We start from the raw sequence: 17,219 nt of genomic DNA, 5'->3' as shown, positions 1-17,219 counted from the left end.
GGAAGGTCCTAGGGACACATTGTAGACCCCTCTAGATCAGGTCATGTCCAGAACTGAGTTGTTTTGGCACGGTGCTTGTATGTAGTGGCTAGTACTTGCCCAGGCTCATTGATATGTGATGAGGGGAGACTTGGACCGATCACACCAAAGAGAAATGAATTGTGGCGTCGCAGTGGCGCATGCGTTATCAGAACGCGGTAGGGTGGTGGTCCACCGAAGAGCACCACCTACCTAATCATGTGGTGGTGGTGCCCCCTAGCGGTAGCGATCTCTTACAGCCAGACAGTCTGGGCAACGTGACAAGATCATCATAGATCCTATCGATCGCTTAATGGGATGTGCCGGACTACAAGTCCGATCATTGGAGCCTGCGCCGGGCATCTTACAAGATGGCGCCTCATTCCCGCACATCTTGGGCTGCCGGATACTTGTGTTAGTGATGGGGCTGATGTATTGAGTGATTTTTGGGCAGTATCGCACAGAATGACTTGCATAAATCTTGTTTTGTGGCTGAGTATTGCTGCAGCATCTGGCCCTCCCTCCTGTGGTGTATAATGGGTGACGTGAGTGGGCACCCTCCGGTATTGGGAGGAGGTGATGAGGATTCCCAGGATTTTCATCTGCCGGCAGATCCGAGCCATTTTTATTTTTCCTCTCTCCTTCCTGGAGAACAAAGGAGGAGGCGTCCTCAGCATCTAGGCCCCGGCCGCCGGCACCACCTCCCCCCAGCCATTGTAGGACCCCCTCCTCCCGCAGGCAACCTGCGCTCCTTTGTTGTTTAATCCCAGCCTTTTACTCAAAATTCACAGCGTTTAATGTACGGCCCGAGACACAAACCCTGACGCCCGCCTTCCTCCTCCTCCTTTACTGGATGCGGTTATACAACCAAGGGCGGTCGTGTTAATTATCCGGATGATATCGGAGGGGAAACGTTATTGATCCGCAGGCTTTGTCTGGTGTCATCGGGAATTTACAGAACATCTGTTCACTGGCACATTAACCCTATACCTGCCCTGCAGCCTGCGGGGAGGATCCATGACTCCCTTGTCTGCCTCTGCTGATATCTATGTAGTGTTAAAGGGGATGCAGTATTGATTGCCTATCACTAGGCGGGGCCCATCGCTATTTGGGGTACCGCTCACGGCACCCCACGAGTGGTCAGCTTCTTGATTGTTATCATGGGTTGCTCTTCGTTGTAGCAGCTGTTATGAATATTGCACATTCGTCATAGCCAGACCTGTATAAATACTAAAATCTGCTTGACGGCATATCCCCTCGAGGGCCGACCTTCATCAAACCGATACTGACACCCTATGCAAATAATTTTAATGCAGTGTCTGTTCCAATCAAGGAATCAATAATATTATCAATATTCAGGGTTGTCAATGCTTAAGTTAATATGGAGGCCCATGACTCGGACTTGGTTCAATTTGCTTTGTGGTGTTCCCATTTCCCCTATTCAATCTATTGGTGTCTGGTCCCTCTATTATGGCTGATATTGGGGTACCTGGCACGGGTAGGTGCTCTGATCTCAATGTATATGGATGCAGTCCTTCTAATATCTTAATGGTATTGTGGTACTAGGTGGTGGAAGCCGCTTTGATATCTGTAGGATCTTGTAGAATTGCACTAATGCTATCTATATCCCCCAGAGGCTTGTACCACCACCAATTATACAGGGGTGCAGTCCTAATCGGGCTGATATTGTGGTTACTGGGTGAGGAGAGCCGGTCTGATCTAATGCTTTGCTACCTACATCACTGGACTTGCACGTGCACTTACCCCACTTTCTGTATATGTTTTTTGTCTTTTCAGCGAGTGTCCCCCTCCCCGCCCTGCCCACTGAATATTTATTCTTTTTTTTGAACATTCTTTGTTATCAAGCCGCCAAAGTGGAGAGTGCGATTGCAGAAGGGGGTGCTTCTCGTTTCAGGTAAGTCGTCCAGGGGCGGTCTGCATGCAGCAGGGGAGTAGTTTGTCTTTACCTAGGCTGGAGTATTTGGGGTTCTCTGCTTCGCCTCTTCAGCCCTTTCATGGTTATACGTGGGCAAAAGTGAGTGTCTGGGGCCACGCTTCACCACAGCGACTGTAGCTCTATATGACACCATTTTGCGATGCAGCAATTCACAATTCATAGCTTAGACTATTTTTGGGAGTTTGTTATATATGTCGGGGAGCATTTGCTGGATGCCCAGTCTAACAGGCGCTCCATTCTCATTACAGTGCTTCGTCAGGTGGAGGAGGTAGGGGTGCCTCTCAGCACTATCCCAAAACTGTCGGCAACAGGTAGGTGTCTCATTGACCAGGACTATGGGCAGCAGAGCCTTAGGCCATTTTACTGCAGTGTCGGATCAGTGTTTGCAAGCCACAATTACAATGTGTAAGAGGTGGAAATGTTCCCATAAGTGTTTTTCACCCTCTTACACTCTTAATTTTGGCAGCAGGGTACTGTCCTGTGAAAGTGGCCGAAGGTAAAGCTGTCATGCAGTGTGACATGATATAAAGCAGGAGGGACTCTGCCCCTAATAAACCATGGGACACCAGTAATTGAACTCCTGATGATGGGTAATTCTGGATCCAGAAATTCTAGGATTTACCATTTAGACCCTGTACATGTGTTGAAAGGGGGGGGGGGGGATCTACCTGCTTTATTTGATGCTCTCATCTGGTTTTATTATGGGTGTGGTCCAGATTCTGCGAATTTGAAAGGCGTCCCTGAAAAAAAAAAGTCTATCTCGTATCACTTGCATTTGTCTCCCCACATGAGTAAAGAGGTGGTCTTGCAATTGTACCAGGACTCCATTTATAGTGTAAGAGATTGAAGTGCCTATGTATATCAGTTCCTTACACTTCAAATGGTGTCGTGGCTGCTATGACAATCTCTTCATTCGTTGGGGAGACGACGGGGCACTATGTTGCATCACTGCTCAAGGCTGGCTGCATACAAATGTGTTCAGCCCGTTGAAATGGGGCCCATATGTTGGCCTGCAAATAAGAGTCCTTGCATTGCACAGAAAAAAGTAGTCCTTTTCTCAGTACCGATGCTGAAGTTGGGCCAACAGAACTGTTCAGCCTTCAGAGGGAGTCTTTGCATTGTGTTGCTGTATGATGCAAGGACTCCTTTACTGATTTGAAACACTTGTATGTTGATCCATAGGCTGAACACTTTTGTCTGAAGCCAGCCTTGCCCTGGGTCACCTATAGTAAGGCTTACTCCAGGCAACTTTTAAGGGGGTATTCCTATCTGGGACATCTATTGTATATCCAACTCGCCACATCTATCGGGCATAATGGTTACATACCTTAAATGCCCAAGATGAAGATGCCACTCATGGAGGATGTGGGTACTTCAGCCAGATGAAAGTGACTGAACCCCACTTTAGTGACTCTCCTTGGGTCTTGTTATGGCGTTCTGCCCGGGCTTATTCATGTTGTGATGTTATAATGGTTTCCCTCCTGCCTAGCGGGCAGATTCCTGTAACTTTTGTCTGCACATTATAGAATATGTTAAGGGGAGGGGGGTTGTGTGTTTATCGTCTTGTAATCCAGAATGGCTCTTTCTACAATGTGTCCCTCATTTTGGCTCTTTGTCCCACGTTTTGATCGTTGGCAGGTTGGACAGCTGTGATCTGCAGTGTTTTGCCAGGATTTTGATTGGGTGACATTACGTGCCCAGAGAAGATCGTCTGAGAGGCCCAAACGTTCCCCCACTTCCCCCAGTCTCTAACTCCACTGGTGTATTTCTGTAATACATCTGCGCGCCGTGCATTTGCATGCAGCGCGCGTTAGTTGGAGCGGACTCCGCGGGTTGTGCGCCTGTAACGCACAGTGACCCAGCCTCGCGGAAACGCTGGTGTGTATATACTTCTATACGGTGGAGAAACCTCCCCTCCCCTCTCAGTGCTGTGCAATGTTCCACTATACAGAGACCCAAACTTACTGGGACACACGTGAACCCTCTTTAATCTATTGGCCCCTATAGTTAAGTGTGGACTAGCACAAATCCCTAAATGCAAGACAGGAACTTCCTGTGGCCCTAATTTTTTTTTATTAGCAGACTGTACGTTTCTGAAGGGGGTTTTTTTTTCTGCTACTAAACTAAATCACTGTACATAAGTTGTTAAATTTTGTCTCCGAGGTTGAAAACCTGTTCATATTTGGGGTTTATTCAGTCCTCCCCAATATCCAGGCCGTAATGTGGCAATCACTATGCTGCTGCCACTTCTAGTCATTAGACCCGGAAATGAATGTTGGCTCTTTAATACAGCTTTGTGAATCGGCCCTTACACATTGTAGCAAACCTTGGCTTTGTGCTTTGGGGTTGACTCCCGACTGATACTATGTAGCAAACTCTCAGCTCTGAAATATTAACGGACTGTTTTCAACCTCTAAACTTGTAATGTGTGTATTAACTCTTATGTCTCTATTTGGGACTGTAGATTTCCTGTTTTATTGGACTTTGTTCTGTTTTTTTTATACTGATTTATTCTGTGGACTGTTCCTGAATGTGACATTGACCTGATGGGTTTTATTTTTTCCTCTTGCAGCGAGTACCTGGGGAAAACCCCAGGGCCTGGCGTTCAAAGATGGATTCCTTCACGAAGCACTAGACGAGATGTTAACTCCACAAATAACTCCGCCAACAACACTGCGCACACCTCCGCAAGTGAGAAAGAACGGCACGATGCAATCTTTAGGAAAGTAAGAGGGTAAGTGATTGCCGGCCCTTGGATATGCACAAGATTCTACAACATTCGGTGTCTACCATTACTTGACAGAAGCCTCACACTCAATACTATAGTATTGTGGGCCATCTGTGAATCACTGAGCAACCAGTGCAAAGGACAGAACTCCTAGCTTTGTGCAGCGCTGCGTAATCTGTAGGATATATATATATATATATATATATATATATATATATATATATATATATATATATATATATATATATATATATATATATGAGATACTCGTAGGATGCACGGGGGCTCGGTTTCCCCACAGTTAAACAGCACGATAGTGTAATCTTCATCAGTTTGCTTTTTCTGTCTTAGACTCTGCATCATGTAGAACTATAATGCTAGTAGTCCTATCCACTGGACTGAGGTCAGACCATAAAACATCATGCTCCAAATTAATGGACCAACAACTGCTGTGTGACTGTCTCAATTTATTCACTCTAATTGGCTAGACTCAATGTATACTTTGGAGGCCCTGCTGTGACCTACTCCAGTAACATTTTTGGTAAACGGTCTTCATTGTAATAGCCTTTAACTTTTGTCTCTTCTTTCTACAGCATCTTAAACAAGCTTGCTCCTGAGAAGTTTGACAAGCTATGCCTTGAGCTCCTTAATGTGGGTGTAGATTCCAAACTCATCCTCAAAGGAGTCATACTGCTTGTAAGTAAACCTGCATTCATGCATTTAAACCCCCTCTTTGAGTATATACCCTTGCAGGTTATTATTTATTTATTTTAAATTTGCACAACAAAAGCTTAAATCTTAGTAAAGGTTTTATTCTTGCCTACCACATGAGATTTTGGGGGACATTTTATCAAGGTTTTTGAGGTACAACTGTTGCTATTTGACCCTGGAAACCAATCGGAGCTCTGCTTTAATTTTATAAACAGCTGTTAAGCAATGAAAGTTGTGCTCTGGTTGCCATGGGCATCTAGAACAGTTCTGCTCTGATAAATCTCCTCCTTTGTGTATACATTCACTTGGATCTGCTGCAGCATAGACTTGCAGCCTCCAACAGGGAGACCAAGCCAGACTTGTAGGTTGCCATCATGGGACACTTCCAATCCCCAAGGGTGCCGTCACATGTCCTGCATTGATTCTGGCCCAATCCCATAAGTGTTTCCAAGTGGTACTCTTGAGCGCACCTGAAGTGTGACTGGATGGGGTTTAGTGTAGCTTGGAAATAATTACTGTACGGATGAATATTGCTAGGCTCAAAGAACAAACATGGGAATCCTGACTACTTGAGTAACGCAATTTATTTCTGTTCCCCTCAGATTGTAGACAAAGCCCTCGAAGAGCCGAAGTACAGCTCACTCTACGCTCAGCTATGTCTGCGATTAGCAGAAGAGGCACCAAACTTTGACGGCCTACCACCCGAGGGTCCACCAGGGCAGAAGCAAAGCACAGTGAGTGTTGCAACTACCGTGCTAAACATAACGTATTGTACTTGAATATAAGCTTTAACTTGTTTTGTTTTCTTCTGTCAGACGTTTAGACGCCTCCTAATTTCTAAACTTCAAGATGAATTTGAGAACAGAACGAAAAATGTTGATGGTGAGTGTCCAGTGGGCTTTGTTTGTTTAGTATGTACACCTGCTCCAGTGTTTTACATGGATTCCTTTTGTGTCTTATGCAGTGTATGATAAAAGAGACAGCCCCCTCCTCCCTGAGGAAGAGGAACAAAGAGCTATTGCCAAGATCAAGATGCTGGGAAACATCAAGTTTATTGGGGAGCTTGGCAAGCTTGACCTTATTCATGAATCTATCCTTCATAAGTGCATCAAAACAGTAAGTATGGGCCTCCGGAATCGAAAACTCTAGTCCAGTTATTGGGAGATTTGTATATTGACACTTGGATATGTGTAATTACTTAAACGCTTGCGAGACGGTATACCCAATTTATCCCAGCACATCATCCATTTATCTTATTTGAAGAACAAGCTCAAACAATCAACAGTTCTTTATTGCATGTGAGGAATACACACTTCTTGAATTTAAGCCTCACTAACTACAGTCGGTCCCTTACTTAAGTACACCAAATTACAGACGACCCCTAGTTACCGATGGACCCCTGTGACCACTGGTGGAGCTCTGGATCCTTTACTATAGTCCCAGACTGCAATAATCAGCTGTAAGGTGTCTGTAATGAAGCTTTATTGATAATCCTTAGTCCAAAAACAGCAAAAAAAAAAATTAAACTCAAATTGTCACTGGGATAAAAAAAACCTTGTCTGGATCTAAAATTGTAAAATAGTTTTGACATGCATACAAATTAAACTTATGAACAAACCTATGGAACCTATCTTGTACGTAACCTGGGGACTGCCTGTACTAAAACACAACCTCCAAGATAATGCGATAATGTCTTTAGCAAACACTACATACAGGTGCCCATGCAATCTGTTCACACAATGCTGTCTCTTCTCTTCAGCTTCTGGAAAAGAAGAAGAGAGTCCAACTTAAAGACATGGGAGAGGATTTGGAGTGTCTCTGTCAGATAATGAGGACTGTGGGGCCTAGATTAGACCACGAAAAAGCCAAGGTAAGTCCGCAATGTTTTCAGGGTGAAAAAAACATGGCTAGTTTCTTCCAAAAATAGTGGTGCATCTATTGATGGGTTGTGGTATTACAGCTGAAATGGGGTTTGGCTGCAACACAACAGTGAATCCATAGGGAAGTGTAATCCTGTTGTAGACTATACCAGTCTTGGAAATCCCCTATTAATAATCATTTTGTTAGTACGGCAGATAAGCTGTCTGATGGTGGTGGGGCTGTCACTAATCCAACCTTTTAAATGGCATTGCAGAACTCTGGGCCTGCTAAAGATGGCTGAGGTTACATCTTCATCAGGCTCATAGATAATGACCTCTGCTCCATTCAAAAGGTGGTGAATATGTGAACTGTCTTATGAACAGTGGAACCTTCTTTATCTGTGGTTATTTTTTGGGAAATCCTTTTAATTACAGAAATACATTAACAAAACTTAGAAAATTATATATTAAGTTTTAATCTTTGTATTTTCCACTAGTCCTTAATGGATCAGTACTTTGCCCGGATGTGCGCCTTGAAGTCTAATAAGGATTTGCCAGCAAGGATTCGTTTCCTGCTGCAAGTAAGTATTTCTATACACCATCTAAACTGAGTGCATTGCACCACCTGTTGCAAGATTTCTCCTGTGATCCGGCTAAAATGATTTTAATATACAGCACTCTGCTACACCTGTAGTCTTTATGGAAGTGAGCTAAATATGTAATAAAACTTCAACACTAGTCAGTGTCAATAACAACACACTACTTTTTACTTCATCTTAAGTATAGAGTGTTCCCTTACATCCCACTTATAAAATACTTCGTCTTTTGCAGGATACTGTGGAGTTGCGAGAAAACGGTTGGGTACCTCGCAAAGCTTTCATTGACAATGGACCAAAGACTATCACACAAATCCGCCAAGATGCAGTGAAAGTAAGTGGACGGTCACCTTGTGCTGTGAACTTTTCATTGTATAGAAAGTCCATCTCAATATCTTCCTTCCCTGTGTTCACCATAGGATCTAGGAGTCTTTATTCCTGCTCCTATGTCTCAAGGAATGAGAAGTGACTTCTTTTTGGAAGGACCATTCATGCCACCCAGAATGAAGCTTGACAGGGACCCTCTTGGAGGACTTGCTGATATGTTTAGGCAAATGCCAGGTGGGTTGCAGTTCAGTGTGCCATTTTTGGTAACTTTTAATTCTGAACTTTGTCAAGGAATTGGAGTGGTTATGTGACTTGCCTAGCAGTTAAAGGAATTTTCCCATGAAGAAAGATCAGCCTTAACTTGCTGACTGGGGGTCTGATGGAAACCCCACAGATCATTAAAGCAAGGGGGTACATCATTAGTGTGGGGGTACCTCAGAAACCCATTCTAGTGAGACCCTTTAACGTAGACTGCTGACGATTCACCTAGTAAATGTAATTACAAGTAACATTATGACCAGAAAGTGTTCCTTGAGCTCTGCACAGTTTGTTGAACAGAGGTAAACTTTACGGTCTCTCCTACAGGCAGTGGTATAGGCACTGGTCCAGGGGTTATACAGGACAGGTTCTCGCCAACCATGGGACGTCATCGCTCAAATCAGCTATTCAACGGGCACGGTGGGCACATAATACCTCCTGTACAGTCCCAGTTCGGAGATATTGGAGGCAAACCGTTCATGAAAAGCCAGGTAAGGGTTAATGTCTGGCCCTACTAATGTGGGATTGTAGGAGTTGAAATTTCCTGATTTGTGATAATGAATATATACAATTTCTGTTTCATTCTAGGGGCAAGGTCAGATGTATCAGAGTCAGGGGCTCTTATCGCAACAAGGGCAGTCCAAGGATATGCCTCCCCGGTTCATTAAAAAAGGGCAGCTTAATGCGGATGAGGTGGGTATCCTTGACATATCACAATGGTTTTTGTGCCCGATGATTAAGAAAAGACGCGTTATTACGAGGACAGAAGCTGGCGTCTCCTCCTTTCTCCCCATCTCCTCCTTCTTACTTTAGCTTTTCATCCTCTCCCCCCTCACCCCACTCTTTACCGCTATCTCCTCTTTCTGGAGTTCCCAGTGTCCTTTGAGCAAGATTATGAGATATGAGGGCAATCCTGATACATGCAGTTCTGTAAGTCTTTTTCTAATTGTTGCAGTAACCCTTTCTAAACTCCACTTTCCAGATCAGCTTGAGACCGGCTCAGTCTTTCCTAATGAATAAAAACCAAGTGCCAAAGCTTCAGCCTGCGATCAGCATGATGCCCCCTCGCACACAGACGCCACCAATGGGACAAACTCTGCAGCTTGGCCTGAAAACAAATCCACCACCCATCCAAGAGAAGCCCGCCAAGACGGTAAAGAAGCCTCCACCATCGAAGGAAGAACTACTCAAACTTACTGTAAGTGAATATAGAATATTTGTGTGTCACAGCTCATCACAAAACACTAAATCTGATCTTGCCAAAAAAAAAACAGAAGTAGAAGTTATGTTAAAGGCAATCTACCACCAGGATGAAAGGTTGTATGCAAATTAGCCTTGTGGGCTACAGTCTTCATATTTAATGGAGCCTGGAGTCCCTCAGGCTCACTTGTATGCAGTCTTTTATCCAGGTGGTAGATGTCCTTTCAAGTGGAGAATGAAGTTGTGGCTCTTAAAAAGCAAAAATAAAATTGTGATTTCACTGACTTCTCCCTTCAGGAAGCATTTGTGACGGAGTACTTGAACAATGGAAATGCAGCCGATGCCATAAACAGCGTAAAAGAAATGCGAGCTCCCAAACACTTCATCCCAGAAATGATCAGTCGCATCGTCCTTCAATCACTAGACCGGTCTGATGAAGACAAGGAGCGCGCCAGTTCTCTCATAGGGATCTTGCGTCAAGAAGAAGTGGCCACTAGTGATAACTTCATGCAGGTAAAAGGTTAACCCTTATAAATCTATAGCTTTATCGTATTCTCAATTCACAGCAATTTTTGTACAGATCGTGGGGGGGATATATGCAAACAAAATTAGACAGAGCAAAGCAATAATGTGGTCAAATGATGCATAAGAAATGACAGCCTTGCTCTTTAAGAGCTTACACTGACTGCTTCATCTCTCCCAGGCTTTCCTTAATGTGCTGGACCAGTGCCCAAAACTGGAGGTGGACATCCCCCTGGTGAAATCTTACCTGGCACAATTTGCAGCCCGTGCCATAATTGCAGAGCTGGTGAGCGTTTCTGAATTGGCTCAGCCCCTGGAGAACGGCACCCATTTCCCTTTGTTCCTGCTCTGCCTTCAGCAGCTAGCCAAGCTTAAAGACCGCGAGTGGCTGACCGAGCTTTTCCAGCAAAGCAAAGTGAATATGCAGAAGATGTTACCAGGTGAGTGCAAGGTCGAGTTTGTATGTTCTCTCCGTGTTTGCGTGGGTTTCCTCCGGGTACTCCGGTTTCCTCCCACACTTCAAAACATACTGTTAGGTTGTTTAGATTGTGAGCCCCACGGGGACAGGGAGCAATTTGACATGCTTGTGCAGCGCTGCGTAATCTGTGTGCGCTATATAAATAAAAGAATTATTATTATTAAGGATCACTCCCACATCCGGAGGAAGCTGGTCATGTTTTATAGCATTGTGGGTAAACCACGTATGTCAGAAACTTGTAGGATGCCCTGAGAACCAATTGTCAGAAGCGCATAAGCTTCTAAATACGTTGTAATGCGGATTCTGCTCAAGTGGCACATCCTCAGTGGTCCATAAGGTCTGCTCATATCTGTGCACTAGATGAGTCTGCAAGATATGGGACCTATGTCAAGCAATGGTGGAGCAATAGTTATGACATCTCAGAATGGTGGCCTGAAATGCACACAAGACCTAATAGTGAACAGAGTGGTGGGCCTGATGTGCACATGTGCACAATCACTGCCCTTGTGTTGAGGGTATAGACCCTGATATGTCGATACTATGCTTTTGGTGACACAGTTCTGTTCTCTAATGGCACATAATATGATCTGACTGCATGGAAAACCTGGGCACATGTCTAATGACATCTACTAAATCTTGTCCCTCCGTACCATAGAAATTGACCAGAACAAGGACCGCATGCTGGAGATCTTGGAAGGAAAGGGCTTGAGCTTCCTATTTCCTTTGATGAAACTGGAGAAAGAGTTGTTAAAACAGATCAAGATGGATCCTTCCCCGCAAACAATCTACAAGTGGATTAAGGACAACATCTCTCCTAAACTTCATGTAGATAAAGGATTTGTGAATATTTTGATGACCAGGTGAGTCTTGCATACAGAGGACGAGCTCTGGTCCTCTTTCAGATTCCCTGCCCACTCAGAGGTTTGATCTTGATTATTTCTTTGCTTCCTTCTCAGCTTTTTACAGTATATTTCTCATGAAGTTTGCCCAACGGAAGATGATGAGCAGACGTCGGCGCCATCCAAGGAGCATCTGGAGCAGGAGAAGCAGCTGTTACTGTCCTTCAAGCCGGTGATGCAGAAGTTCCTCCATGACCATGTCGATTTGCAAGTCAGTGCCCTCTACGCCCTGCAAGTGCACTGCTACAGTAATAACTTCCCCAAAGGTTTGTCCTCTGCTCTCCTAGATTTCTAGTTAAAACCACACGTCTCGCCCGTCTCTGACCCTGTATTGTCTTGTCTCCAGGCATGTTACTGCGCTTCTTTGTCCATTTCTATGACATGGAGATTATAGAAGAGGAGGCCTTTTTGGCATGGAAGGAAGATATCACACAGGAGTTTCCTGGGAAAGGAAAAGCTTTATTCCAGGTAAGGGAATACTAATCAGATCTAAACCTTTGAGTCATTGTGGTGGAGGAATTTAAACCTACAGGGCAACCAGGAGCAGAGCCTTTTGGCATGCACCATATCAAAGATGTAAAGACCCTAGTCTTAAGCTTCTAATAAAGCTTTGAGTTTGGAAGGACAAAAGATGTAAAAGGTTTAAAAATATAAAGAAAATACAACCCTTAGGCCGCGTTCACATGTTGCGTTTTGAAACTCATAACAGCTGAGGTGATTTGCCAATTATATTACTGTTTACATTCGTTAACACAAGCTTTGTTAACATGTTTACAATGCATTTTGTAAATGTGAATGTTAACAGTACTGTAATTAGCCAAATAACCTCTCCTCAGCTGTTGTAATGCGGTACAAGAGGCAACGTGTTTACACGTTGCGTTTTTTATGCCTTTTTTTATCACATTTTGAGATGAGTGGGGGGAGGGGACTTGATCCAAATGCTCGTGTTTCCACTGAAACTCGTATGTTTTGCATTACTGACATGTGTTGCAGATGTGTAAAAACATATTTTGGAATGAGCTTTTGGGTCAAGTCCCACCCATTCGTGTTTCGGATGCGTTTAGAAACTCTTCCAAAACAAGATTTGTGAACGCACCCTTTAAATCGGTTGTCCAGTGTTACCTGTGTGACCTCATACGACCCCATTGCGCTAGCACAAACGCAGCATTAGCGGTAGGTGCGACCGTACCCTATCGGTGATACGTCGTATGAAGAGTCTGGCGTTGTCCACCATCTGACCTGTAATCCCTTCTCGCAGGTGAACCAGTGGCTGACCTGGCTGGAGACGGCGGAAGAAGAAGAATCTGAGGAAGAGGCCGACTAAAGAACCAGCCAAAGCCTTATACGTTGTGCAGACATACTGTTGCGATGATGATGTAAAACTGCGTTAAATTTTTTTTTTTGACCTAACCACTGCGAAAACACCATTCCGCTGTAACGTTTTTTTTGTTCGTTTTTTTTCCCCGCAATATCTAATGCAGAGAGACATAAGTGCGCGGCCCAGGATCCTTCCGCCTAAAGGTTTTTAAAGTGTAACGTCTTAATCATAGTCGGCCATGCAATATTTTTTAGAGTATCTGTCATGTTTAGATCCGTGTGTTAGCAGCATGCAATAAACTTTACACCCTACGTACAGACGCTGGTCAATGGCAAGGACTCAGCTGCCGGGAGGAGAAGACCGATAGCAACACTGAATACTGTAGATGCACTTTGCTCAGTGTGAGATACTTGAGTCGTTGCAATATTTTTTTGGTTTGTTACAGAGAGAAGAATCTTTAACTGTAATCGATTTTTGGTCGTTGCCGTAATAGTATATTATTGCCTGTATTTCTACCTCTAGTAATGGGCTTTTTTTTTTTTTTTTTTTTTTTTTTTTTTTTTTGTGCTAGATTTTTAATATCTTCGAGCCTGGGCGAGTGCACAAGTCTTTAAAAAATAAAAAAAGGTTAAAAAAAAACACAGAAAAAGAAACATAAAAAAAATGGAAAATTCTATGAAATATTTACCTGGTTTACTTGCACAAATTTTGCTCCATTTTTTTTTCTTTATTTTTGGGGAGAGACCAATCACTGCCCTCCCTAAAAAAAAAGAGGAAAAATAAATAAATGGGTGATTATTGTGGGTGAGCCGCTTACAACGCTGAGAAACACGATGAATTGGTCCTTATAGTATTGGAATTAAGTCTACTTAATTTATCGAGTCCTGTTCATGCCCTGATTTTATATACTTGTATCTATCAATAAACATTGTGATACTTGACGTGTCTGACTGTATGTACCTCCTGAGGGATCCATCTGCTTCCTAAGGGGTTAAAAGGGACCTCCATCATCTGGGGGGTAATTGTCTGGATATTGGAAAAGCTGAGCCACCCCTGACCATGGTCTGGTATTGATGGTTGCAATACCGCACACTGCCTGTGGTCAGGTGTGACGCTGTCGTAATGTTTAACACCTTTAAGTTTTGGACTACTATGAGCGGAGCCAGATTTCGGCAACTCCTCTTTTGAAACAAAATTACACTTCTAAAAAGGGTTCTATGCTCCAGCAATCTGACAGATTTATCCTGGCTCCACCCATATGACCTTAGATCTGGGGAAAATGGACTCTTGTTAAAGGATTTGAAGGGTGGTGGAAGGTCTCCTTTTAAAGGGCATCTACCACCAAGATGGACTGTATGCAAATGAGCCTAAGGGGGTCCAGACTCCATAGGTGTTAATGGACCCCTTCAGGCTCCTTTGCATACAGTCCATCTTGGTGGTCTGTATGCAAAGGAGGTTCCTGGGAAACAAAGCTATCCTCTTAACGTTCTCGAATCATGGCCAGAGCTGCATTTAGTTTTGGATGTTTGTTAATGCTGATGCCAATGTGATGGGTTAATGCCTACTCTAGTCACCTACGAAGCTGCATTCAGTTTTGCAGTCTTCCCTGTTGCTTTGGTAACCATACAACATTGTGATTTCTCATGCAGAGCTTCAGTCACCGTTCTGCTTGGTGCTGGTTTATCATTTGAAGGGGCTTATTGCTCTGCTTTCTCTTGCTTGCACTGCCTTATGGGAGGGCAGATTTACTGAATATTTTAAGGGTGCGTTCACATGTTCCGTTTTTCACATGCAGTTTTCAAATCTAATGGCAGGTGTGGATCTTAAAGGGTAGGAACATATTAGTGGTGCTGCTACTCCACTTTTCTTCTGCTCCACTCCTGGTTTGGAAACTGCATTTTAAAAAAAACTGAACATGTGAATGCAGCCTAAGCAGTGGTCTGGGCTGACAATGAGGGTCCCAAGCAAAGTGAATGGAGTCATCCACATCGGACTCTCAGCATCTGCACTAGGTTAACTTAAAGTGGGTGGCCAGTGCCTGACGAACATGGCTGCTTTCCCCCCCAAAAAAAAAACTTATCCTCTTGTGGTCATGGGTTGTACTGCAACTAAGCATTTATTTCTATACAGCTGAACAGCAAAACCAGCACAAAGCTGTGATCAGGTGTCGTCCTGGTTTTGGAAGAAACCTTTTTTCAACCATGGACAACCCCTTTAAATGGAACTTGTCACCAGGGACCTAATTTTCACTAAAGACAGATTGTAAAAGCCCATGACACCTGCAGTGCACAGCTGCCTTTCTGCCTTTTCTAAGCATTGGCATTACAATATAATTGTGTGTTATAACTTATCTTGCATCGTGACAAAATCCTGGGGTAGTCACAGGGGTTGGGCTTTGGTTTGGATGCATTTTTTAAAAAAAAAATGTGAATTGTCTGAGCTGCAGGCTCTCCATCTTTGTGCTCCTGTACTTCTCCCCCCCCCCCCCCCCCGATGTCAGCTGTACTGGAGCACAAAGGTGGGGGCTGAGAGCTGAGGAGTGAGTAACAGACAAGTCATGTATTTTTTTTTTTTTTGGAATGCAGGCTGGTTTTGAGGCTGGCTTATTCTTTGCACGGCTCTGGGGATGGGACAGCATTGTAGTAAGACCTTAAGTCACAGGCTGTACCATAAGATGCAGGGACTCGTAGGGTCCTTTATAGCCAAGATGCCTGCAGTCCTTTCCCCAGGGCAATGTTTAGAGCTGCTCCTATAACTCCAGACTAAGGAGTTTACCTGATGTAGACTTTATAGCTTCTGCATTGAAACTTTAAAGGGATTGTCTGGAAGAAAGCCATGTTTTATTCAAAAACAGCACCACACCTGCCCATGGTTAGTACTGGTATTGCAGTTCTGCAGTTTAGTGATGAATGGAGCAGAGGTGTAATACTATAAACCACACGTGGCTGGATGTGGTGCTGTTTTTGCAATAATGCAGACAACCCCTTTAGTCACATCCAAAGCTGTACAAGCAATTTTGAATAGAGTATAAACTGAAGCAACTAAACAGGAAATTTAAAACCTTTTTTGGAAGGAGTTTTCTTGAGTGGAACAAAATTTGTAACAGATGCCTTTAATGTTATTATGAAGCGCGTGAATCAATGCTTTATCAGATCCAAGGCTATTCCTGGATAAATCATTAGACTGCATCATCAGTGTACCAAGCACAGCGCCATACATTGTATAGTGGCCGTGTTTGGTATTACAGCTTAGCCCCATTTGTTTGTATGAAATGAGCTATAAACATCTGATATCACTTCTAAGGATAATATGAATACATCCTGGATGTCCTCTTACTGTAATATTAATTATGTACTAAAAACTTGTCAAAATCTGATGGTAGTAAATCAATATCACCCCTGTCACATTGCAACAAATGTAATAAAGTGTCTGCTTGTGGATTCTGTCTTTGAAGTGGTTTTGTTTGCTCTGTACATTTGACATTACTGATCCTGAGTTACATCCTGTATTATACCCCAGAGCTGCACTCACTATTCTGCTGCTGGTGCAGTCACTGTGTACATACATGACATTACTTATCCTGTACTGATCCTGACTTACATCCTGTGTTATACTCTAGAGCTGCACTCACTATTCTGCTTCTGATTCAGTCACTGTGTACATACATGACAGTACTGATCCTGAGTTACATCCTGTACCTGCACTCACTATTCTGCTGCTGGTGGATTCACTGGGTGATACGGGTCCACCACTGTACAGCTACATAATCAATGGATGGCTACATCTTACATACATAGGATGGCTGTGTGCCAAGTATCTTTGTGAAGAAACATGATGGGTATTATACTACTAGTGTGTGAATTAGGGGCTCAGTGGATCCACCTGTGGGACAGTCCAAGCCTGGATGTATCATGGCATTTATGCAAGTTTTCTATCTTCAGAATCTAATTGTTGCATTTGTAGATTTGTGCTAAATTTGCAACCATTTGCCAAGTCTTAGGATAGTTGCTACATTAATCCCCACAAAAACAAAAACTGATGACTGAAATTTTAAAAAGTTCCGAATTTAATCAACTTTTATAATTATGCTAATGAGCCTGAAGGGTGTTACCAGACCCCCTCTGTACTGTAAACTCAAAGGCTGTTACACTGTGTTGAAGCACTTCTTCCTCCCATTGTGTGATTGGAGCAGGGGGAGCCAGTGTTACAGCCCGTGAAGCAGCTTCACTGAGAGGCTCATTAGCGTAATTATAAAAGTTGATTTAAAATACATAACTTTTTAAATTTCAGTCATCATCATTGTTTTTGGTTGATTTTAGAAGGTAGGAGGACACGGATAAGAAATATG

General features: G+C 43.5%; 1 protein-coding gene and 1 non-coding gene across 2 annotated transcripts; both read left to right on the top strand.

The window, feature by feature from the left end:
- The first annotated feature begins 2,233 nt into the window (after positions 1-2,233).
- On the top strand, positions 2,234-13,812 carry EIF4G2 (eukaryotic translation initiation factor 4 gamma 2). Its single transcript, XM_072118852.1, has 20 exons — positions 2,234-2,286; positions 3,614-3,853; positions 4,548-4,709; positions 5,297-5,399; positions 6,017-6,148; positions 6,230-6,296; positions 6,379-6,530; positions 7,174-7,284; positions 7,771-7,854; positions 8,105-8,203; positions 8,289-8,430; positions 8,782-8,945; positions 9,043-9,147; positions 9,437-9,652; positions 9,952-10,167; positions 10,358-10,616; positions 11,310-11,514; positions 11,611-11,819; positions 11,900-12,021; positions 12,812-13,812. Exons 2-20 carry the CDS (start codon positions 3,774-3,776, stop codon positions 12,875-12,877), a joined length of 2,694 nt encoding a protein of 897 aa, XP_071974953.1. The 5' UTR covers positions 2,234-2,286; positions 3,614-3,773; the 3' UTR covers positions 12,878-13,812.
- LOC140071481 (small nucleolar RNA SNORD97) lies at positions 9,180-9,365 on the top strand. The gene has a single exon (XR_011849176.1). It is a non-coding gene; the product is annotated as a small nucleolar RNA SNORD97 (small nucleolar RNA).
- Positions 13,813-17,219: the final 3,407 nt, after the last annotated feature.

This window comes from Engystomops pustulosus, chromosome 7 (genome assembly GCF_040894005.1).
Source record: "Engystomops pustulosus chromosome 7, aEngPut4.maternal, whole genome shotgun sequence".
In the NCBI taxonomy this organism is placed as follows: Eukaryota; Metazoa; Chordata; class Amphibia; order Anura; family Leptodactylidae; genus Engystomops; species Engystomops pustulosus.
Note: the sequence above shows the minus strand (reverse complement) of the source record. Positions and strands in the feature narration are given on the sequence as shown.